Source organism: Pagrus major, chromosome 20, assembly GCF_040436345.1.
Source record: "Pagrus major chromosome 20, Pma_NU_1.0".
NCBI lineage: Eukaryota > Metazoa > Chordata > Actinopteri > Spariformes > Sparidae > Pagrus > Pagrus major.
The window spans coordinates 19,303,926-19,329,231 of record NC_133234.1 but is presented as its reverse complement, the minus strand read 5'-3'; the positions used below and the strand labels follow the sequence as shown (position 1 = coordinate 19,329,231).

At 41.8% G+C, this 25,306-nt stretch overlaps 1 protein-coding gene across 1 annotated transcript in view; it reads right to left on the bottom strand.

Annotated features, from left to right (window-relative positions):
- The window catches only part of dock1 (dedicator of cytokinesis 1), a 204,220-nt gene that overhangs the window by 140,674 nt on the left and 38,240 nt on the right, over positions 1 to 25,306 (bottom strand). The window contains exons 15-23 of the mRNA XM_073489321.1: positions 21,820 to 21,918; positions 20,773 to 20,845; positions 17,300 to 17,403; positions 16,499 to 16,682; positions 7,710 to 7,807; positions 5,801 to 5,890; positions 4,399 to 4,499; positions 4,159 to 4,287; positions 1,378 to 1,486 (exon numbers count right to left, since the gene is read on the bottom strand). Coding sequence (XP_073345422.1) covers positions 1,378 to 1,486; positions 4,159 to 4,287; positions 4,399 to 4,499; positions 5,801 to 5,890; positions 7,710 to 7,807; positions 16,499 to 16,682; positions 17,300 to 17,403; positions 20,773 to 20,845; positions 21,820 to 21,918 — 987 coding nt within the window. The remainder of the gene's footprint in view (positions 1 to 1,377; positions 1,487 to 4,158; positions 4,288 to 4,398; positions 4,500 to 5,800; positions 5,891 to 7,709; positions 7,808 to 16,498; positions 16,683 to 17,299; positions 17,404 to 20,772; positions 20,846 to 21,819; positions 21,919 to 25,306) is intronic.

Below are 25,306 nucleotides of genomic sequence, written 5' to 3'. Positions count from 1 at the left end.
TCGCTTTCATGCCCGTTCCTCAAGATCAGTTTTTAATTTACTGACAGTAAAGCTAATATCTCACCCAATTACACAGCAACTGACTCCTAATTGACTCCTGAGCCTCTCCTATGGTTGAGTGTGCACATGGATCTACTGTAGGTGTGCCAAGGTGCGTGTACACTGTGATTATGTTATCTCTAAAAGCATAGGTGGGTGCACATGAGCGTGTGTGCGCATGTGCAGTCTCGAGTTTAATCTGCACCGAATGGCAAAAAATATTTGCTTGTGTGTTTGTTTCAAGTCTAGAGTCGATGACTTTGGGGTCAAGGAGAATGAAATGAAAACACAATGGAGAGAGCTTTAAGGCGGAAGGAGCGAGGCAGTGAAATAAATACCTTAAGGAGCAGCTAAAGAGCAGAAGGCCAGAGGAGCCCCAGACCACAGGACATTCAAGGTCAGAGTGAAATGGAGAGAGATGAAAAACACAAACACACATATAGAAAGTACAAGACAACAGAACAAACATACATAATGTGCAGATGCAAGAAAAATCTGAAAGACTATAGGGCTGCACAAAAAAAGCCTTAACTCATCAACTTATCATCTACAGTTAGTAGCCTGTTAGCGTAGCTTAGCATTGGACTACACCCTGGCTCTACTCTGGCTCAGGTACAACAAACAACCAACACATATCTTGTTTGTGATGGACTACTTCTTGGCACAAAAAAAAGGAATTGTCTCACACAACCCCCCTAAATATCATAACTTGTTGCTACACTGCTTTTTGTACGGCTTCAATTAACAACATATAATGTGTGAATTCGCACACTTCAGAGGGGCTGGTAGGCAGATTTTGTTTCCCCTCCCCTCCCTTCCGAGTCTTTATGCCAAGCTAAACTACCCACCTAGTTGCTGTAGCTTCATATATTTATTGTACAGACATAAGAGTGGTATCAATCTTCTCATTGAACTCTCCACAAGAAAGCGAATGAGCGTTTCTCCTTCACACGTTAAACTATCCTTTTAACCTACTTAAGATGCCCCCTAACATACCTAATTTCATGTTATGTGCAGCCCTAACAAGGTCACATGGAGAACTAATGAGAGACAAGATCAGGGATATGCACATAGAGGGGTGAAGTGAAGAAAACACATGCTGCAGGACTTAGGAGAGCATTAATGAAATGAAAGAACCCTCATATTAATGTTTAATAAGCTTCATCTAACAAGACACATGCATCTCCAATTACAGAGCCTGTCATCCAAAGCAAATCACAGCAGATTTATTTACCATCCACACAGCAGCACTTATTTACTATTCACGCAGCAGCAGATACTTCTTGGCAGGGAGTTTGAGCGATAGCATGCAGTTGGATAGTGCGAAAGTCGGCCTACCTTCACCATGCCAGTGTTCTCTGAATTACTGTTCATCATTTCATTAAAGGATGTGAAAAGGTTCCTCAAGGACTCCATGAAGTCGGCCTCTCCTTTGTTCTCGTAGAGCCTGGGAGGAGATGAAGTAGAGAATTACATTGGCAGATGATCACAAGGCTGTTGTTTGTTTCATCCCTGTGTAAACAGCCCCGCCCGTGGTGGATATGACAGGAGTTTGATGCTTCCCTGTTAAATCATTAAAAGCAGCCAGCAGAATGGCCCGTGTGTGTTATCAATGCAAATATTATTGGATCAGAACCACAGACATCACTCTTGCTGCCAGCCAGATTAGCATTTAAAACAACGTGACAAGACCCCCGAAGCACCTGCCTGCTGTCGAGCGGAAACAAAAATCAGAAAAATTAATGATCTATGCTAATGACTCCCCTGGAATACTACACGAGGAACAGAAAGCAAACATCAGGGTTCAGTGACTTTACTTTCTAATCTTTCCTGGACATAGTATTTATATTGCCTCTTCTGCTAGTTTGTTTATGGGGCACCAATGCTGCGGCGCCAATGCTGCCCAGCGACTGTGGTGGCTAAAAGCCAATTATCATAGAAGAGAAAAAAAAAAAAACCCACATCCCACAAATTCTAAGTGCATGGAAAACACAAAGCAGGACTTTCCTCCATAATCCCCCCAAAAAATGCAAATGCCTTTCATTCCCTTAATCTCCACAAACTGGGTATTAACTGTAAATGAGCCACGTTGTGCTTACGACAAAGTGTCAACCACTCCGATTTAAAAGACAAAAAAAATCAGGCAGGTCAAAGACGGGTGAAGTGCTTTGATTGCTCCCACCGCTTCAGATTTCAATGGATTTCTTCCAGAGCGGTGGGTTTTGTGGTGGCACAATCTCTCATGGGGCTGCGGGTATTACATGGTCAAGGATAGTCACTGTTGAGGGCTTATAGAAATCATGGGATTAGAGGCATCCAACTCATGGCTCCCACACAACAACAATTACTTAAAGCTGCCTCTCACCTGCAGCACCTAGGAGCAGATTGAGCTCCGGACAGCCACACCGGTTTCAAGTCACAGGGGGAATGTGTGTGATTAGGGTGTCCCATCTGCCATTTCATAGAAATCTTCCATGGAAAGCCAAATGTGCTTGTGTAGACTTGATACCTTCCTTGTCAGAGCTGCATGAAAGGCTTCGACAAAGTCAAACTCAACAACAAAGGCCCAACAGAGCTGATTTTGGCAACCAACAAAAGACAGTCTTCAATGACAACAACACAGACAGCATGTCTACCCTGAGGTTACGCTGCAACAGGAACCACTTAGCACACACTGTGAACATGGACAGCTCGACAAGTGATGTAGCCGTAGCCTGATATGTGAGGGAAAGGACGGAGCGTCCTCTAGACATCGGACAGAAAACCAATCAAACTCTGCACACTCAATTAGACCAGGATCATACATCAGCCCCTCAGCCGCCTACAGCTTCATTCCGTGGGCTCTACAACATTATCATCCATTAACTGCCCCGAAGCCAATTAAAAATACATCCATAGAAATGACCTCACCCTAAGACCAACCACTTTTACCTGTTTCAACTTTATTCCACAGCAGTAGCAAACCACAATCTGCGTTGCACAGAACATTGATTTTTATTATGAAATACCACTGACACCAAAGTATCACAGACACAAGGTCTCCTTCCAGTCAAAAATGTGTTTTTCATTATGTATGTGCAGAGTTTTGCAATAGAATAGGCTGTTTTCACATTCATTACTGGAGGTGTCATTTTTCTATGCTCATTGTAAATCTCTCAGAATCAACTACAGATTGTTGTTCAGCATTTTTATATGCCTGTATTCATGGATACAAAGAGTATAGTTGGATAGACTCTTAGCCAACTCTCAAGTGAGGGGCGTCTCATTAAACTCTGACCAAACTGTCAAAACTAGGCAGTGCTGATAAAACTATAAGCCAATATTCTACACTACTACTACACTATCTATTTCTCGCCTTAAATGTCTTCAGAAACATACTTCAGCACACTTGCTGCAATAGAGAAACATAGTGAACTGGACTTGGCCGCCGTATTGTTCCTGTATTGTGAAAACGGAAGCTGAAAATGATTACAAAATAATTATATCTTTCTACTGCATAGACAGCCCATGTTATGCACATGCAAACTTTCCAGTGGTGAAATACTTCTTTAAGGAACAAAAGTAAAAATATCGAAATTAAATATATTGACGAACAAACACCAGTCCATTCAGTCAATATATGACTAGTCTGTTCTCAGGGAAGCACAGAACATATTGTCTGACCCATCGCATATCCTCCATGCCGAGTATGAGCTCTTGCCCTCTGGCAGACGATATACAACACCCCAGTGCAAACATAACCATTATTAAAACTCATTTGTGCCTACCTCAATTAAGAGTTTAAATAATTCAGCTTGAGGATGCGGTGATTGTGCAATAGCTTATGGTGGTATCATCACTGGTTGTCTAATTTGTGAAATATGCGTTGTAGAGTACTGTACTGTGCAATATGTGTAGCAGTGCAATATGGGTAATTTCTGCTGGTAAGTGTGGTATGTGCTGCTCTCTTTATATGTTTTATTGCTATTATCTCCACTGTGGAGGCAGTTGTATGTGCACAGCATTTGAGTCCAAGACAAATTTGCCTACTCGTATTGTATAATAACAAGAGGTACACAGAGACAAACGACAACTGAGTAAATTTCACAATATGTGCACATCATGTGCATCAGGACATACTGATTGAACAGGACTCTGGAGCGGACGATGAACTTGAAGATGTACTCCAGAGCCTTCATGGCCTTCAGCAGCTGCTCTGTCAGCTTCTCAGCGTTGTCCACGTAGTTCTTCAGGACTTTGGTCAGCTTCCTTCAAACACAATCATAAAGAGGGGTCTGGCAAATCTGCTGATAACAAAATGTGATAGAATTTGTACAAACACACCAGGGACGTTTAATGACAAGAGGGTAATTAACTCACGTGTAAGCCAGCGTGGCGCTGAAATGCTTTCGAATGTAGGTCTCCAGAACGGGGTTAAAGTGCTGGAACTTTCTGTCAGCTATAAGCCCAATTATGAACACCTGTCAGAGAACAAAGACATGTTCATTAAAATGTAAACCACATGGCCCATAATGGGGAGGAGGAAAAACCGCCTGTCTTACTCAATATGCTGAAAAAGATTGGGAAATGAAAGACGATTGCATTTGAGCAGAAAGCCATTTTCTCTCAATCTAATCTAGGACACCCGACAACACTATTTCTACCTCCTCTCTCTGAAAGGGAAAACTGTTCTTTGGAGATTCTGCCAGGTACTTTGTCGACTCATTGGTTACAAATACTTGATTAAATACATGATAAAGTTATGTAACTGAAATTCCAGCCGGCTAATTTCTTTTTTTGCCTTCTTCGTGCTCTATCTTCCGGGAAAACGAGACCTTTAATGTTAGCCGACAACGTGAATAAAAACGCTACCCTGGCACTACAAAACAACACAGCAGGGATAGCACATAGGATACAGCGCGTGTGTGTTAACTTATTTACAAGCAACAAGGAACAGTTTGTGAGCTACAATATACAGTGCAGTTCATAAGTATTTGGACAGTGACACATTTTCTATTGTTTTGGCTCTGTAATAAAACACATGGGAAATAAAATGAGAAAGCAGCTGAGGTTACTTTGGTGTTTGAGAAAGTTTAAATTTATGCTGCCGATTTAAACTCTAGAAATCGTATTTTATGAACAAAAATCTATTATATTATATTAGATTATGCTATTATCAATGCTTTAAGTCAACCCCTGGATTCATTCATTTTCATTACAGATCCAGTGTGCTCAAGTAAAGAACCAAACAACAAACACGAATGAAAGCCAAAATACTTGTGGACTGCACTGCAATGCTGTGTTAACAGAGATGCAGGTAGGTGTCCCAGTTGAAGCATTCTCCTCCGAGGCGTAGCCCTGGCACACACTCAACATTCTTGTGGGGAGCTAAGGTGTGTGACAAAGTGAAGATGTCCTTTTTCTTCTCCTGCACAGATTCTATTTGAAATTATTAGAAACTCTTCATTGCACGAATAAAGTATGCTCAAAACACAGTACATAAGAAATCTTTATGATGATTATTCAATATTTACATGATCCTCTGATCGTTAACCGTCTTCAGAAATGAGTGCTTTACCCTTGCAGTTAAGTGTCAAAGCTTTGGACAGAAAGAGCTGCAAATGATCAACACAAACAAACAAAAAGGGCCAGCGCACAGGGCAGAGGTGTCTGTCAAAAAAACCATATGAAAGATCCAACAACGTAATGTATTTGCATCTGAGCCATGAAGGCGTCTCAGTGTATATTCCCACTGACAATAACCGTCTGCTTCTGTCCTTACCAAGGCATCGAACACCAGAGTATCGAATGTGTCACTGTCAGAGTTCTCCATCATGATGTTGAAGAGAGCATCCAGAGTGTCTTGCAGGAACTGGAATGACAGATGCGCAGTGTGTTATGGCATGCCAACAATAAAACATGGCAACAAACATGTTTATGAAAAGTCTCAGTCTTTCACTGCTCTTCCGAATGTGTCAAACTGATGATCATTTTAACATCCAGCTGGTGAGATTAAAGTGAGAAATGATATCTGTCATGTTAAAAGGAACAATAAATATTTAAATAACAAAATCAAAACAACAAAATGAAGTTGGTGTCACGAAGAAAGAATTGATGACAAGAATTATTAGACTGCAAATTGACCACATGCTGTGATTAACGGCAGGTAAAGACCAGACGAAAAGGAGGCTTCATGTAGAGTAATGATTTGTTCCTGCAGGATCGCTGTCACACACGTTTTTAAATGGACTTAATAAGCTGACAAGTACACAGCTGTTGTAACAGCATTTTACATAACAGTATTAATCGGGGAAAATGCCCATTCTGACGTGCATACCTGTAATCATGGTTACCAAATGATTTCATCGCTCATATTGATAAGCTTCCTGAATGGTTCACAATCAGTGGATGGATTTATTTGCAGGAATCATACTTAAACATCCCAATTAGAGCTGGGTTTTACATTTCAAATTAGCATGAATATGAACCCATAACATTTGTACGGTATAAGTGAACTCCTGCTCTGACACTGCCACCCATTATGCACCCTTTACCGCTGTGAACATGAGCCAATATAGCTCTACGAAGACAGTAATAATTTCCCTGTCAGCAGCTCCTCAAGAAACACTAACTATATACACCCGTCCTCTCTGGGGAAACATGCTCCATTTACTCAGCCAATTCTGAGGCACAGTGAAAACAGATGTAAAGGTGTCGGAAAACAGAGCTGTCGCTCTATACTGTGCTTCGTCTGTCATCTCGGGATGGATGAGATTCATCACGCTCTCAACGACAAAACAAACCTATCCTGTGCACGCTGTGTGGAGTTTGAAGCACCATTCAATCTCGCACTGCATGAAAGAGGCGAGGGAGGAGAGCCCTGTTTACTCAGACACAGTATCACATCAGGGGGATGGGGGAAAAAAGGGGGGTATTATGTTAAATCACACCTGGGAAGCCTATAAAATACTAGATTTATCTCATGTCATCATCTAATATTTGTATAATATTGAATATACAGTCTATATCCATTACAATGTGTACCCTTTTGATAAAATATCTTTTCTAATTGCACACTGACAGCCTTGCAGTGCCTTGTAGAATGGAGCACTAATGTGGCGGTGATAATAATCACACCCCTGTGGTTTAATGAACTGGTCCAGCTGTGTTTAAGCATCTATCTGGCCTGATCAACACTGTCTGGGTAAAGGACTTGATCTGGATACACTGCACTCTGCCGGCTCCCTCCCACAACCAGCTCATGCAAAACTTTGTCTGGAGGGTGATTTATTTATCTGCCCCTTGCTGAGCACTTAAAGGGCCTCTGCTAAAGACTTCTGACAGCAGGCCATCTCCTCCTTTTCTGTACGCCATGCATGGTGCTCGCCGGAGACATTTTATAAAAAATTAAATAAAAAAACGAAGGCAACCTGTTTGCTCTGACAGGCAGTGAAATCATTTGGGAAATTGTTGCTAGGAAGCTGTAGTTCTCAAGAACACTAACATTTATGTCACCAGCTGTTAAGGTCTTTGTTTTTGGTTTTTGCTCATCCGCATCTAGGCAAAATTTTCAAGGATACAATAATTAAAAAGGAAAGGAAATTGTTAAAATCATCAGTTTTTGACGGCACCGGAACATAGAGACAAACAAAGAAAGGATGATCAGCACGGTGCATGGATGACTTTCTGACCTTGACGACCTCGCCACCTTCCACCTTCATCAGCTGACGGAGGTTCTGCTGCAGCAGGCTGGTGTTGGAGCGCCACTTCAGCAGGCCAAGAAGGTCCACTGAAAATAAACAAAAGCAACACAAGTGGTGAGTTAGTCCTGCCTATGGAAATACAGTGTGAGGAGAGATGGAGAGGCAACCAGAGGTGACAATTAAAGTTGAAAATCTGAATTTAATGTGTTGGTGCTGAGGTCAGTCATTTGTTTGAGATGTCCCCCCCACACATACACACACAAATCAGTTTGTAAATGTTTTAAATATGGTGTAAGTCATTCAATTAGATCTCTCACTTTAATAGTGGAAAATTAATTTAGGCACAACCGGATGAGTCATGATGCGATTAATCACGCACAAGGGAGCGCTCGTTCAGACCACCTTTGGCAAATTATCAAATTGGGAGCTTTAAAAATGCACTCATGTCGATTTGTTGAGGCACTGTGGCAGCAGCCCTGTGGACGTCAGTCAGATCTGCTCTAAGGACAGAAGACATTTGTTTTTTTTCAAAAGGTGCCGACACAGACTATTGAGACACATCAGTCAGTCTAGAGGACAACTTCACCAGTAGTTAACGTCAAGATGAGTTTCCCACTCTGCCAATGAAACAGGTGTCTAAAGTGTTCTGTGGCTCTAATGGAGTGTTGTCAAACCAAGGAGGTGTCATCAGAGTTATCTTGTGTTGAGCTTAGGGATTACTCACAACTCCGCCACTGTTGCATTGATTTTTTTATGTGCAGTACTACAAGCTGTAATTCTTTTTTTTTTTTTTGGTGCACTTTGTAGAGAGGAAATTTTAATCAGAAGAGAAAGATCTTCATTGACTGATTTTTTTTATGCCTGAACAAACTAAATCAACAAACTGACCTTAAAAAGGACAACACAGTTTCATACCATTTTACTTTGAAGCTAGAAAGGTGGCAGGGTCCGCCAAATATAAACAAACAGTGTTCTGGGGACCTTATTTTCCTCTGAGAACAGCTTGTTTATTCAGTTATGGAAAAGATAAATGTTTCTGAGTTTGTATTATAACCTCATTAACATTACAAGTGCCAAAGCGCTCAAGACTCTTTTTTTGTTTCTGTCCAAAACTTTAAGATATTCACAATCATATAAAACTTGGAAAAACAGCAACTTGTTACATTGGAGCAGCTAGAAGTAGGAAATAGTTGGAGACTTATTATGCTTTTTCATATTTTTCCTTTCCTGCAGTGCTTTAAAAAGCTTGTTGTGCATGTAAAAGGTCTTGAAAGTTGAAAAGGTCAATGTCTGCACCAACAGAAGCTCCTCTCTCCCACAGAGAACACTGCTCCTGAAACGCCTCTTCAGTAGTCCCGCCTTTAATTCTGTGACTTTGTGACATCACACGACATCACCATGTCACACCTTTGCATGATTTATGCCAAGCAGCTAGTTGAGTTGGTGCGTAAGAGATGATTTAGCACAGCTGCTCTGTTGTTGTTAGTGGTGCTGGCTCAGATGTGTATGAGCTGACCAATCAGAGGAGACTGGGTAGTCAAGAGGGGGGGACTTAAAGAGACAGGAGCTAAAACAGAGCGTTTCAGACAGAGGGGGAATACAGTGTGGCAGCTCTGGACAGTATGAGAAAACTGATATGGTTTTTTGAGCATTAAAGCATGTAAACCTATTCTAGTAGTAACTAAATAAAACCTGAAAATTAGCATAATATGTCTCTCTTATTCAAGTCCAGTCAGTCCAGACTAACCTTCTTATATCAGAGCATGATGTATCATTTGTCCTGACTCCCCCCAGCCTTCCTGGGACCCTCACTCCTAGCTGCTCCCTCTCTCCGTTCACCATGCCTGATTGGGTATGGAAGAGTCGATCAGGCATGGCGACACCGTGATGGATGCCTATCATCCGCAAACCTGACAACCTATCGTGGCTCAGACGCAAGACCCTGTCAAAACTACCAGGGATCCCCTCCCCAAGGAAATACATTGAAAATTGATGGTTTAGCACCTCAGAGAGACAAATGGAATGAAATGAGAATGCGTCATCGGGCAGCTGGTCCCACTGGGGGCACTACTGGTAGAGGCCACGCTGTTTAGCACATGGGACAGTGAGGATGGGTAGGATGGGGGAGATCTGGTTTCCCTGCGAGTTATGAGTGCCTTCGACAAATAACATCTGCTCAAGAATGGCTGTCTTTGCAGGCAGCCAAATTTAAAAGCTACAAAACTGGCAGACGGAGAGTGGTGGAATAATTATTTCTGGGAGAATAGGTTACATTGTCAGTGCACAACTGAAATGCAAAAGATTTCACATTACCATTTGAATGTTTGTTTACAGCACACCCTGCCTGACAAGAGCATTTTATTGTTAATTTTTACAAGCAAGTAGTTTGAATAACTTGTTCTTTTATCTTTAACTGTAACAACCTTGTATTTGGATATACATTTCATAAGTGCAGGCTTTGTCAGCACAGTGATGCAAGAAAAGCGTGATATTACTACTATTTTTTTCATGAAGTTTTTTTTTCTCCTCCCAGCCAAGGTAGGAACAGGATGTTAATACATCTTTCAGCAGGCCAGGTCCTCTCCCAGCTCTGCTGTCATTAGAACTCGGCTTCTCCTCCAGCCTGCGTTTAGTGAAGCACACTGCAAATACCCAGGGAAGAGCCAGCAGCCACTTCACACGAGCTCCCAGTGCCGGGAGACCGCCTGCATAAATCTAGCTTAATTAAAAAGAGTGTTTCATCTTGGATGTGGGGATCAGGGATGAGGTGTCATGTGTATGAAGCGAGCAGTCTGTTGCGAGGGGCATTCAAGTGCCTTTTTCCTCCCCTTTGCCCGAGTTAGTCTTCTGGTGAAACGACTTTTGAGCAACCAGCGAGGCTGAGGTGAATATGAATTGAGCCCATGATGGAGACTTCTAGACACTTTGAATTTTTTTTTACAATTAACCACCTCGTTATGTGTTCTAGAAATGATTTGCAATATCCCAGAATCCAAGGCAACATTTCAAATAGCTTATTTTACCAATGGTCAGTTAGCATCATCAGTGTGTGTTTATCTGAAGGAATTATGACTGAATGAGAGGTTAGGTGTTCCCATGAAAGTGCTATATACATTCAGTCTCCTGTTTCACATTGTCCCACCAACACTCCTAAACCAACCAGGTTCATTTACAGTGATAAACCAAAGAAAAGCATTCAAATAGTTGGTATATTTTTAGTGATTTTAAAATGTAGTTCAGAAGTTTTATCCACCAAATACTTTACAGAGATGAGTCATTGTGACTTGGACTCCTTGTCAGTGTTTTGTTGACTTGCAACTCGACTTGAAATTACTTAAAAGCTCAACTTGGACTTGGAAATTAAAGCAACAATATGTAACTTTCTTGAGAAAGATAGATGCTGTTCAATCTCAACCCCAGGTCATTATAAAAACTGATGCTTTGGGTTAACATTGGGCCCGAGTATTCAACCCAAAGTGTCACTATCTTTTCTCCAGAAGGTAACATGTTGTTGCTTTATAGACTTGAGACTCGACTTGAGACACGATGACTCGAATGGCTCGTCTGTGTTTATTTTATGTTTCAGTATAAATATTAAATAAAAAATAAAAATGTAAACGCTGTCAATGTAGACATTTAAAGTGTCGTGTAGCTTTACCAGGTATGCGAGTGCACGCTGGGATTGTCATCGTCAAAACTGGATGACCAACAAAGTTTGATGCTGTAGTCTGCTGCATGGGGCGTGAGGCTGATCTAACAAATGCTCCTGTTCATATTGATTCATTTTTCAGTCTTCCTTGGATGGTTACTCAAGTATTTGGTGGGAGGAAGAAATCTGCACACATCTCTGTAGGTCCCAATATCCCAAGTTAATTTGTAAAGAAATCATTTACACCGTCAATGCACACTGGAGCATGGATATCACATTGGATGAGAAGTGAGCTAGTGCTTTTAGCGTAGCAGCTTAAGTGAAGATTTCCCCTCAAAAAAGGGTATAAATATTTACTTTTCAAATTAATTTGGGGACTCGCAGCCTCTAAGGACTTAGATTCTGCTGGAAGAGCTTTATGGAGCATTTAAATGTATTTCATTTTATTTTTTGTTTGTTTGTTTTAGTTTGTTTGTTTATTTTTTCCTGTAAAGCGCCAGAAATATTTTGTGGACTAGAAAACTCTGACCTTCCATCGGCATGGGGGTGAGTAGATAATGACAGGAATTTTCATTTTGGGGTGAACTTAAGAAATACTTAGTTGATTGAGAAGAAATGTAATTCATTGTCATACTTTTTGAGGTTAGAAAAATTGGAACTTGCTTGTAATTTTGATCAAATAACTTTAGTCACATGTCTGCTATTTGCCAACTACAAAACACTGTTGGATGAAGCTGGAATTGTAATGAAGAAATCATAACAGGAGTCAAGTTGAAAAAATTTGAGGGGAGGGCGACTGAGTGATTGACTGACTGACTGAGCGACCGAGCGAGTTACCGGTTTGGGTGGAAGTTTAAAAGAGGTTCTAGGTTTTTAATAAAAGCAGGTAGACTCCGGCACAGTTCGAGATAGATTCGCTCTGCGTTGCTTTATTAAAAGAACTCAAACCTTTTCCTGCAGCTTTGGCGTGGGAGGACATATCCCGGACACACACACACATGCACTTGTGCGCACACACACACTGAAACCTCTGTGCTAAATCAAACTCCGTGTGTAGTGACGAGGCAGTCTGATCCCTAAGCTCCTATTGGTTCCTTGCAAATTACCACCACCAAGTGTCAGGTAAATATCAGCAGTGGAGCTTTTCTGTAGGACTGAATCATCTCACCAGGACGCACGCTGCTCCATATCTCTCACATGAAGGGAGAAACGGACGCAAGGTGGACAAACAGTCAGAGAAAATGGTGCTGATTGATTTCTTCTTGTGAGCTAAATACTGTAAGTGTAATCAGTGTGCGCACGTTCTGCCTCTGTAACTGCTCATCCACCGACTTCACCACCCACTGAGCAGAGCAGGAAGGAACACATGAATGTATTTAAATTACATCTTACACCGCAGACTCAACCTAATAACTCTCAAAGGGAACATTACTGTAACAACATGCGACGCCCCCCTCTTTCGCACAACACAGTCAGCAGCACTTCATCCTTCAGGGGTCCACAGTGACCTCATTACCGAGGCTTTATGGACATTTATCGTGCATGTTATCTGGGCCACATCCAGGAGAACAACAATGGAAAATCTACTTTTCTCACCTAGGCGGGTCTTTGTCGAGATGGCAAAGATTTACCACAAGGTCACACAAGGCCTCTGCATTAGTATGGCGGCTGGCAGAGCGAATATTTCTGCTGCAGATCGATGCATACTGAGAGCTGTTGCGCTTCTTCAGCCGCTGTCAGGTGAAAATCCTGTGTTTCCAAAATGTCAGCGCATCAAGATCAACAACCATATGTGTAATGGTTCCTGTAATGTGAGTGGAGACACTAAAGTCACATTACCTGATGTTTACAACCTCTGTGTGCCTTGGTGTTCTTTAAAGGATCATTCTAATTTATTACAACTTGGGTCTTATTTGATAAAAGTTAAACAAACTTATTTCAGTAAGAAAACAGGTGAATGATAAAATTATTTACCTGTTGTAAACCTCCATCACAGTTTGCTACTTAACTCCTGGTTCAACTCAGACCTACTGTACTGTACTTGCTACAGATTTCCTGTGCAGTGACAAAGTATCACTGACATTTGGGATGAGCTCACTTTCAGCTTTACCTCCTAATAAAGTGCTTTGGATAATCTGGCTAAACAACTTGTTTACAACCTGTCTGACTGTCTTGTGTGTCACCTTACTTGCCAAGTTGAGTTTGCTAAAGGAATATACAACAAATTGCAATGTTTAGTTTACAGTAACTTCCAGGTAGAGAAGTGTATGCATCTAATTCATCTAAAATGGACATTTGATGCTTTTATAACTCATTAATAAGTCAACACTTTCTTGAACGTCCTAATTACCTCCACCAAGAAGGCCTGATTGAATTAAAGGTGACTGTTTGGCTACGCCAATGTGCGGTCTACCCAGAAGTGACTTTTGTTGTTAACGTGACCTCACAGTGATTTTTGTTTATTGCCATGTTCGTAGATCAGAGTCATTTCAGTAAGCCACGTTATCATAACTGATGAATTATAAAAAGGGGTGTAGGCTAAGTAGACTGCATACCTCTGCCAAGCCCTGTATCACTTCAAATTTTAAACCACCCATGACTGCTTAACCGATTTCAGTTCACCAGATCTAGGATCTTCATCAAATTGTACTCACTCAGATACCAGCCAACTAAATACGCCTGATTTTTTTTTTCATCAAGATGCATGCATTATTCCCTGATGAAATTAACAAAAATCTCAAAAATCTTGCAATGTTGAGGAAAGTGAGACAAATTTCCTGGATCTGTCCCTTTATCCGCATCCGCACCAAAACTTAATGGGGAGATGGAGACCCATCCTCCATCCAAGTTTTGTGGAAATCCGTTAAGTAGTTTTTATGTTATCCTGCTGACAAACCGACCAACCAACCAAACAACTAACAAACACGTGGGTGAAAACATGACCTCGATAAGATCTGTTGAAATAAAACGAGAGCATAAACAACTTGCTGATTTTATTTCCTATTCCTGAAAAGAGAAGTGTATCATCTTAAGCTTTAGAGGGGAAAAAAAGGTTTGCGTTGCTTCTTTTAGCTGGTTTAATTAAATAATTATTCAGTGAGCACTCTGATACTGCAAAAAGACCACATGCAACTTAATTTGCCTCAACAGCTCACTCCAAGCATTTCCTTTCACTCTGCCTCGCTTGACTATTCAACATTATCTTTGTGTTGCCATGAATAAAAACATAAGGACATGATGCACTCCTTTATTTAAAACAGGGCGTTGCTTTGGGCGAGTAAAACAATTAATTTCAATTCCAGTCAAAGTGAGCCTGCGGTCAATCTGTCCCTTCTTCATTCACATTCCAGGGCTGTGGCCCAAAAACACAGAGAGGAATGAGGAAGCTTTCATTTTGGCTCTTATTAAAGTGGTGACTCAGTTGTGCATACAAAAAAAAAAAAAAAAGAAAAGAAAAAACAAAGGATGCACAATGCATAAAGCACAGAAGAAAGCGACGCCGACATTGAGGATGGTGCTGTTTAGAGTAGCTGTGAAATCAGAGCTGGGAGCGTCTGACCAGTCACACAAAGTAGACCAGCATTTCACACAATCCACACTGAGACAACCATGTCTGCGATTTATAAACATTTATAAAAAAAAAAAGGCAGGGGAAACACAAGAGGCTACAATCCAATCCATCTAGAGATGGGGATTTCCTTAGTTTAATAAGTGTAGATCTTCTTAGTACCCTGGGGAAAAAATACTCCACCTGATTGACAGCAGTAAACAGAGGAGCAGAGCTGTCTTCTGCTCAGAAGTGATGGACTGAAATCTACTGACTGAGACTGACTGACAGAAGAGAGTTGAGGAAGAGAAAGCAGGTTAGAAGGAGAAAAGGATGAAAGAAGGACCAATGTCCAACATTCGGACACGTGTAAAGACCAGGTGGAAGGTGCGGAGGATGGCAGACGTCCTGGAGTCCTACTTTAAGTGATATATGTGCACCTTGCACGGATAATCTGTCTTTCAAAGTCGGAGGCTGTGGCCCAAAGCTGGTTTTGAAATCCCGGGTCTACTAAAATGCTTGAAAAATCTCTTTTTGAAGTAAATGCGAGAATGATTACTGCTGAAATTAATGCCTCTCGGGCCGCACATAAGCAAACATGCACAGGTGCCCTGTCCCTAGTTAACGTGCTTCTTTCTTACTTAAACAGATCAGGGATACACGTCTTACAGGAGACAGTGTCACGTTAAGCTAAGATGAGCAAGAATTTAATACAGGTCATGTAAACAACACATTCCAAATGCATCATTTTCCAATTAAGACATGAGAAATGCTGATATTACTAGTTTTTCGGTCTTATGACATGTTTACAGCACATTCCTAATCTCTAATGCGGTGTTTTAAAGGCAGTTTGCTACTGACGGTAGCCTGTCTCACCTGTTTACAGTTAGCTCTGTGCATGGATGTGGGTACACGGACCAACTACCCAGCAGTTATCAAGAAAATCCCACACTTGTGGTTGGATGGAGAAACACAGCTGCTTGGATATCAAAATGTTTTGGACATATATTTGGCAAATATCACAGCACTGACATTTTCAAGAGGGCAGTTGAAGGAATAAAAAAGGTAGGCTGCGAGCTAAAGGTCGAACAAGTCTGACACCGATGGAAAATTTAGAAAAAATAAAGTTTAAGAAAAATATGGCTTTTCTTTCTAACCACAAGCGTCTTTTTTCAGTTGTTCCCAATGATGAGAGCGCCTATCCAACAGCACTTGGACGCCTTGAGAAAAAGCACATCACCAAGGTTTTTGTGCGGCTGCTCCAAGCGCTTACAGTTAAAAAGGCTTTAATTAGACCTGGCAAGACTCATCACCCTGGTAACCAGGAGGAGAAGCTTGTTCTGGCCGAGTCTATCCTGAGCTTTGTGAGACGGAAACTATCAGCTAAGACCGAACAGCCTATCTGTGGTGATCATCTGAACACTGCATGTTGCTTGCGAGTTTCCTGCTTCAACACAGTGCTAATTAGAATGATATATTATTAATACATTTGGTTTACTACGTTCTGCTAGAAGATCACTCATGAGTGTTTTGCTAAAAAGCCCGCCCCAACTCTTAGTGAAGAAGTATAGAAGCTGTTACCGTTCTGTGTTAGCTTGGTGGAGCAGACCAGGGTGGCGATCTGGAAGGAGTCCTTGCTGATGGTACAGTTGCCCAGGTTCTGGGTGTTTTTCCCGGTGGCGGAGTAGCCCTTCTCCTCCAGCTCCAGCTTTGTGGCAGGCAGGTTCAGGTACAGAGACAAGTCCTCCAGCTTCTTTGCCTCCGCCTGGTAATCAGGGATGTGACTTATCAGCATATTTTACAATTTACAACTGAGCTAGTTCAGGGAGCTTATTAATTTTTGCAGATTAATTGAAATCCATATCTGCTGTTTGTATTGTAATGCAGTGTTATGTTCTTTTACTGCATTTTTTTTTAAGTACCTTGTGTACGGCTTCACTGAACAAGTTTATTCTCCCAGTTGTTGCATGAGAGAGTAATAACAAAACTCACTGCCAAACAACCTTGACTGACAAAAGCAATACAAAATATAAGGGAAAGAAAAATCTAAGTGGGAATTTTACTCACATTAACTTTTTAATTAACATAAATAGGCTCCGCAACGCAAAGGTATCTTTATACAAGGGATTTTAATTGGGAAGTAATTTTATTTCACTGTGGGGGCTGATGCATACCGACTACACAACCCTCCATAGAAGGCAGTGAAGCTATTATCATGTCAGCTTCTAAGTCGACAGGCCAATTTTTCACCTCGGATTTATCTTCGCTGTGGTGATGTTCTCGAGGAGCGTGGGTCAGCCCAGCGGGTAGGAAGCCAGTAACAAAACACACCAGAAGACCACACACTGACTGCTAACTGCGTTTGGGATATTTCCCATTTACCTTGTACACGATGAGATCGTGCTCGCCATCCCTCAGAGTCGTCCCGTCGTACCTCATCAACTTCACGAAAGACAAGGCAAATATCTTCTCTGATTTGTCTTTGGCTGTGGGAGGAAGAAAACAATCATGTGAGATGAGACAGGAGACGGACAGATGAGAGGAGCGGTAATACATACATCAACATACATCAATATTTTGATACCCTAAAAATTTGTATTGTATGTTCATGATAAAACATTGACGATTAAAAAAACTCAAGACCTTCTCCCTCTCATGAGCATTTACGGGACTCTGATTGTGAAAGGTAAAAACAAAAGGTGCCTGTCTGTAATGCTGCAGCTGTCATGTGAGCAGAATAAAAAGTTTTTAATTATCCTCAAAGTATATATGCAATTATTAACCCTAGGCTATAATCTTTTACCTTCCCAAAAATAAAAAACAATCGTGACGGATCTACATAACAACACAACATGTTGTCAACTCAAGTAACTCACTGTCTCTGCTCCATTCCGGAGGTGGCCGCATGTGTGTAAACATGACCGGCACAGAATCGGATATATCCAACATATCCAAAATATCCAAATGACCGTTGATTGATCCATCCGTCAGTCACCAGTCACGGCTGATCGTGCTGAAAATCGGCCGATTGCTTTTGTCTACATCTGCATACTAAATGACTGAATCTCATTTACCCAGTACATGTTAGCATGGAAAGTGTGCATCTTCAGGAAGTCAAAGACGGCATGACAGCTGTTACAGACAGGATCCGTTACAGTGAACCGTGTTGCATGGCTGACTTTACAAGAAGTCATGAACATATCCGCACGCAAATAAAACAGACAATTGCAAATGTTAATCTCGGCACTAAAGGCTCTGAGTCAGCTCCAGAGCTGTACCCTACTGTTACCTTCTGAAGTCTATATTAACAGTAAGCATACAACGTGTGAATTAATGGTGCAAGCTAAAGAGCACCTTGGAGGTGCAATGACAGATGAGATTTCCCTTTTCATAAATCATATTTGCCAATTAAAGAGAAATATCCCCTTTTTTGACAACAAGGTTTGGACTAAGATATCTTGTGTGTCCACTTCCTGTTAGCATATGAATAAATATTTGCATTTGATCCCAGCCCTGCAGCTGTTTGTATATTCCCCCTTGGTTGGAAAGAAGTTTCTCGTTGCTTGTGTGCATGTGCACACACATATGTGTGTGACTCTACTTGGTGGTGTTGAGGGGAAACGCCGTGTAAACAAGCAAAAGAGTTATGACTTTGTCTTGTAACCAAGCGTTTGGATGGGGCCACATATATCATCATTGTGGATCAACAAGCTCAAATTTACGTGCGGGGAGACATGATTCATGGAAGTATCTTGCGCATTCTATCTGCATAAATCCCCTCATTGGTTTGCTGCCTGCAGCCTCGCCGGTGAATAATTGCTGGGCTGGCTTGAGAGGAACCAGTGGAGGGAAAACACTGTACGCATGCCACCCAGGTGAGAAAAATGATTCGTGACTTTCTAAGGAGAGCAGCAGACTCAAAACTCTGCATTTAGGGAAAAAAAGGTCACTTTCAGGACAGAGCTACTTTTTTAAACCAATCAAAGTCAAGTTTGTGTCGAAGTTCTGCACTCTTCCACCTCTAAGGTGGCCTGTCACTCCAGATTTATGTTGAATGTACTGTGCCAGATCTTAAAGCCTACCCTCTACCCCACTCACCAGGTAGTGGCATAATGACGGATGAAACCGAAGTGAAAAGATGGCGGGGATCTCTTACAGCCACGGCGGCGCCTGTGATAGCAGCCATCAGTCTGATGAGGCTTGACAATGTTGGAGTGGTAGTCTGATGCACTGTGTTAGCGCTGGCCTGATTCTGAACCAGGGGGGTTCGAGACACTGAGCACATGAGCTCTAGCAGTGGCCTTGATGAGCAGCTCTGTCACTCTGCGTTTTGGCTAAAAGTTCAGCACTAGCTAGGAGCAGTGGAGGAAGCAAGGAGGACACAGGCGGATGACTGCAGAGGCAGACAACTAAAGGCACATTTGACAGACCATCTCCCCTTTGCTTTTCGTCAGAAAACTCTTAGAGAGGTTAAATGCTTCACTTTTGTCCCAGAAAAAAGCTTTTCCAGTGTGATTCATATCACAGAGTAACAGACTGATAGAAACGGGTATAACTGTCACACGTTTGCACATGTAAACGTAACTGTAAATGATTCTGTTACAGTCATTAACGCCTTGAGATGAAAGTTTAAGTCTGACACAGGATGATAGGGGGGGATACATTTTCACTCTTGTCTTCCTTTACTGATGATCAAATGGAGAAACTACATCCAGCAGAATGTTAAACGCGACAGCTCCTAGAGTGTTTGCAGGCAGCCGGATATCAAAGCGTATTCATCCTTAACTGCACAGGCTGAAACGACAGAATGTGGCTAGATGCTAAAGAGACACGCCTGCACAGATGCAGACAATCATAAACTTTGATAAAAATGTATTCATGTGTACAGGGATATCAACGTCCAGGTGTCATTGACAGGAAAGTACGCGGCATACACCACACACAAACCCATGCAAACAAGCCACTCCACTTCTTCAACACATATTTCTATTGTCAATTGTCAGCGACAAGTTAAAGTTTGGCAGCATCAGCATGCCCCTGCAGTCCCACAGTCACTTGAGGTGAGCCAGTTTCTAAAGCAACCGTTACAGCAAGATAACAGCGAGTCACAGAGTTTCAAAGGCATGCCTCGTAACAGCATTGCACAGAAGAAGCAAGGTGCCGAGCATGACAAGAAGGCTCTCAGAGTGGATTATAAGCCAGCGCTGAACTCTGAGACCTGGCCATTTCCTCCAAACCACGTGCATGCAGGTGAGAGGCAAACAGAGCTGAAGGATTTTGAAACTGGATGACGACAGCTGCAGATCACTCCACTTTCCCGTGCTGTTATCCCCCTAATTCTGCTTTCCCTTCTGTGCCATATGAGTTGATTGTTTAATACATATCCACCAGTGTCATGGCTACCATCACTCCTCCAAAATCATTTTCCCTGCCCCACTCCTGCTGCTGGAGGGATGGCCTCGCCATGTGGCAGGCAGATGGGATGGCAGTGCACCAGGCTTCCCTGCCCTCGACACCCCCAAAATTAAAAAGGATGTTAAAAAACAGAAGGACATACAACACTGGCTGCATTCAGCGAGACACTGGTCCCAATAAACAAACGAGTCCCCTCAGGCATTTTTCACATCCCAGCTGTAGACCCTGACAAGCCACTCCATGACACAGCTTTGTGCAGGGGCAGACTAATGCCTCTGATTAATGTGACAAAGGGTGAGCTTCAAAGTATTTATCACCGCGCAACACATCTGCTTGGATTGGATATCTTCCATTATTTTTTGCCGTGGATAGATTAGCGGCCAATTGTGCAGCTGGTCATCAGCAAAACGGATTATTCAAACGCTGACGTTTGTACTCACAGTCCTGCGACGAGCGGTGGCGAAAGGTGAACCGCAAGTGGCTCCGGTTCACGTCTTCGATAGGAATAGCGACCTGGGGGACAGAAAGGGACAGTGTGAGCGATGTACGCCCATGAACACACACTCAAAAGACAATTTTAGGGACAGATGGGGAGCAGAATGAACTCCAAACTCTGTAAGAACCTTAATGAAAGTCTTGTGACTTTGTTGTTAATAATAGAATTACAAACACTTTAACTGAGTTTAACTTTTGTATTATGTTACTGTAAACCTTTGTTGTTTTTTAAAGATTAATACATACGTTATTCTGCATTTATGAGCAGTTAACCATGCATGTATCCCCAGATAATTATGCTTTATGAAGCTACTGGATCGAAAGAAAAAACAATGCCTTAATAGGGTAAATAAATCCTTTATTAAACTAACAGTTAATTAGGCAGTAGGAGACAGGAAACGTGAGAGAGAGGGGTATGAAATGCGACAAAGGTCACCAGCTGGGACCGAACACACGACAAGGGCTTTTACAGGAATAAGAAAAAGAAAGAAAAAAGACGAAGACTCTGCATTTAACCCATCCGGGGGGCAGTGGGCAGCGTACAGCACCTGGGGACAAACTCTAATCAACCTAATGTGTATGTTTTAATGGTGGGGGAAACTAGAGTACTCGAAGAAATCCCATGCAAGCAAAGGGAGACTATGCAAACTCCACACAGAAAGGCCCTTAAACGAGCTTAAACGTGCAAAACCACTGGTGTGGTCCTTCTAAGTGTCATAGATCAATAACTTAATCAAAAATGTAATCTACTGTATAGTTTCATATTCATCACTCGTTCTGTCTTTAAAGCTTCATGGGTGAATATTCACCACACACCACAGTCTTCAATCTACAACATTACTGATGATGGAAACCTGCGTTGTGATGAATAATGGATTTAAGAATTATATCAAAGGGTGGAAATGCAGATAAGGCGGAAAATAATGACTAACGTATTACTCAGCAGAACAAAAAAGAAATATGAGGAGGTGGGAGGAAGGAGAGAAACACACCTTTATTGTTTCAAACCAGCGCGGCTGCTTCACTTGGTAATAGATGACAGACTTGTACTCATTGATGCCTTCATCTCCAGCTCCAGGGAAGATCACATTCTGGATATGAAGGAATAAAACACACACGTGAAATTATCGACCAACACGACTGGTTATCTGATTACACTGGCACAGTTGCAGGTTTATTCCAAAGTGGCTGAGTTATAAGCACTGTGTCAAAACATTTGCACACTAGCAGCATGTGGAAAATTGACTATTTCATGAAATGGAGTCCCTGGAGCAGAACGCCTAAATCTCGAAGAATGGCCTTTAAAAGTGTGGATGCACTTTATGCATGAGCACCTGCCTGTTGGCTGCCAATCTCACGACAGCACTGTGGAAATAAGAAATAAATTAGAAATTAATTATTTAAGAAGGAGGGGCAGTAGCTCCAATGCAGTAACAAAGTAGAGGGAAGCCAGGTGCAGGGGAGCAGACCAGCTGGTGCTGATGGATCCAGCCATGTAAATTTGTCTTCCTAGTGGGTCCCCTGAGGTACTACAACAGGTCAGGGTGCGTATGTAAAATACTACGCAACCCCTGTGGGATTTGGCTCAAGGGATGGAGTGACAGCGGATGGCACGCATGCCTTGTTTTGAATCAATCTGCGCTCAGCCAGCCTGCTCCTTTCCTCCCACTGCTCCAGCTGACTCCCTGGCCTGCTAGTGTGCCGCTGCTAAAATACTCCAACACTAATGGATTCTGACAACCAGCAATTATGAGGAATAACAGGCCCAGTCTCCCCCAGCCACACCGAGCAGATCTGGGGGGCAGGTGCTAGCTCTAGCAACTCTGTCCATTTACTAAAAGATTCGTGACAGCTTCAGATTTTTGGAGATACCAAGAGAGGGGAAAGCGGCCGAGGTCTAGCCCCAGGTTTTGTTGGGGTGTGCTAATATGTCAAGGTGATAAGAAGTCACTGTCCAGACTCTCACTACACAGCATCGCAAATCCTCTTTGAGACAGAGGAAGAATGCCAAAAATCCGGAGGCAGTAAAGGACTCAAAGAGTAAGGACAGAGAGGGGATAAGATGGCTTAAACAGAGACCGAAATGTCCCGAGAGAAAGCCACAAAAAGTTACATTTGTAAACCTATTTTTGCCTCGATATAACTACTTGGAATTTGTTTTTCTCAAGTGCCGAGTTCATGAAAGCTATTTCATTCTGTTACATAAATATCTTGATGAAAACGAAACTTAGTTTTCTTTTGAGGCTGTAGTTGTCGTGACTGTAATCTTGGGCAAATTAAAGAGATAGTTTCTATTATCAAAGATCATATTCGAACTCCTTCAGACATGTAAAGTGACAGACAGGCAGTGACCTTGTCTTTCATCCCAGAAGCACAATTTCCTTTTAGTCAATTAAAATCCAGGAAGGAAGAGGGAGAACACCAATTAGCAATCATCCCTTGGGAACTGAAAAGATGAGATTGAACATTTCTGTGAAAAGTTGCAAAACAGCATGTTGGCGGGAGCTCCAGCGCTGCACTGACAACATTGCCATGACACCCATAGATGCGATCAATGTCACTAGATCACTGTTGACAGCTGTCACTGACTCCCATGATTACAGCCCAGAGGCTCTGACGGTGCAACAGCCTATTGAAAGACAACATGTCTTCTGTACCAACACGGTGTAGCTGCTTGTAGATGCTTAAAATGGACATGTAGAGATGGCAACTATGAGCCTACAAAATGAGAGAACATCTCGAACAAAATTGAAGATGGTGCACTTGTTTTTCACCCGTGTTTGTGAGATATCTAACAAGATGTGTAAATGATGCATTACAAATTATACTGCAATCGCAACATCCAAAAATAATCACAATGATCATCACTGCTTTCAGCTACTCCAGAACTGCATTTACAGTATAATCACCACCGAGTCTTACACTTCCTCATCCTGCTGGGCCAAATCACGATGAAGCCTCTCAATCTAAGACTAATGTGTATAATTGAGGCAGTGCTTGCATCCGATTCAGTGTTCGCAGGAGGTCTTTCTGAGACCTGGGGTCTGTCATCTCAAATCACTCTCACCCCAAGTACATAAGTACACTGAGTGGAGACATTAAAGCAATAATGCCTTGCAAAAACATATTAGGTGTACATTAAACTGGTAATAGAAATGTGTTTTGCTTTAACATATGATTATTTAATGGCTATAGAATAATGACACCATCAGGGTTTGGATTGGTTCTCTGTAAACTTTGCTTTCACCATATAATTCTGTGTGCCAGCGGGCATGAAATCTCTCAGAAAATTGAAAGCTGACTGGTGATCCAGTCATGCTGGCAGCCTGACACCATTTCTATCTGCTTTCTCATTTCCATTATAGACGAAATGAATGAATAAACTCATGTTTCGTCCTGTGTTGTCTGTAGTTGGGCGATGCAGTTGTCTATGCAGCAGTGGTGCCAACAACAATACTACCACGTAAGAGAGGGAAGAGTTGTCTGTTTCCGCTTTGTTTCACTAAAATCAGTGTCCACAAATAACACAAGAGTTACATCAAAAGTCTCAAAAAAAGCTCCACATTAACACTGAAAGGTCATCGACACATGAGCAACCAACTCCCACGGAAACACACCTCCTGCTCCAGTTCTTCCCACATACTCCTCATGTCCAACTGCTCTAAACCTCTCATATCCCCTGTTAACTGATGGCCTCTGCAGAACAAGAGGTAAAGTCAAGTAGGGGTGACAATAATAAGTAGGGGTGACAATAATTAAACGTCAGTGAAAAGGGTCACCGGCGAGAGACTCTAGATGAAACAAAAGCTTTATTAGGACATTAGACACTGGGATGGGTTGTCAGATGATTAGGAAAACATAGAATGCACTCGGAAGTCAATTAAACACTCTCCAACTTGAGGACTGACAATGTGGTTTTGTTTGTGTCTTCATGGTTTTATTTACTAGATAAACTGAATTGCAATTAATGATGTTAAGCTGCAAATGTGGATGTCAGACTTTGCTATGAATGCTCACAAAAGGTACGAGTGAAATTAAAATAGTTAATTGCTGACCAGCACCAAAATATAATTAACCGGTTTCTGTGCCAAAGGCTGCATAATTCAGCTAAATAACATTTGCAACATTGTGACACAGCTTGCAATAAACTAATAGACAGGGGAGAAAATCCTCCTCTTAACTTCATTAGCAAAGGTAATTATACCATTAGGGAAACGCTGACAGTGGTGGAATGTAACAAAGTACATCTATACAAGTACTGTATTTAAGTCCAATTCTGAGGTACTTGTACTTTACTTAATTATATCCCATTTTTGCTACTGTATATTTCTACTCCACTATATCTCAGAGGGAAGTAGTGTACTTTTTATTTATCTGTATTTATAAACCTTAACCGCTATAGCTACTTTGATTTAATATACAAGACAAATCAACTAAGAACAATAAAGTTGTAAATTGCCCCACAACAGAACTAAAAGT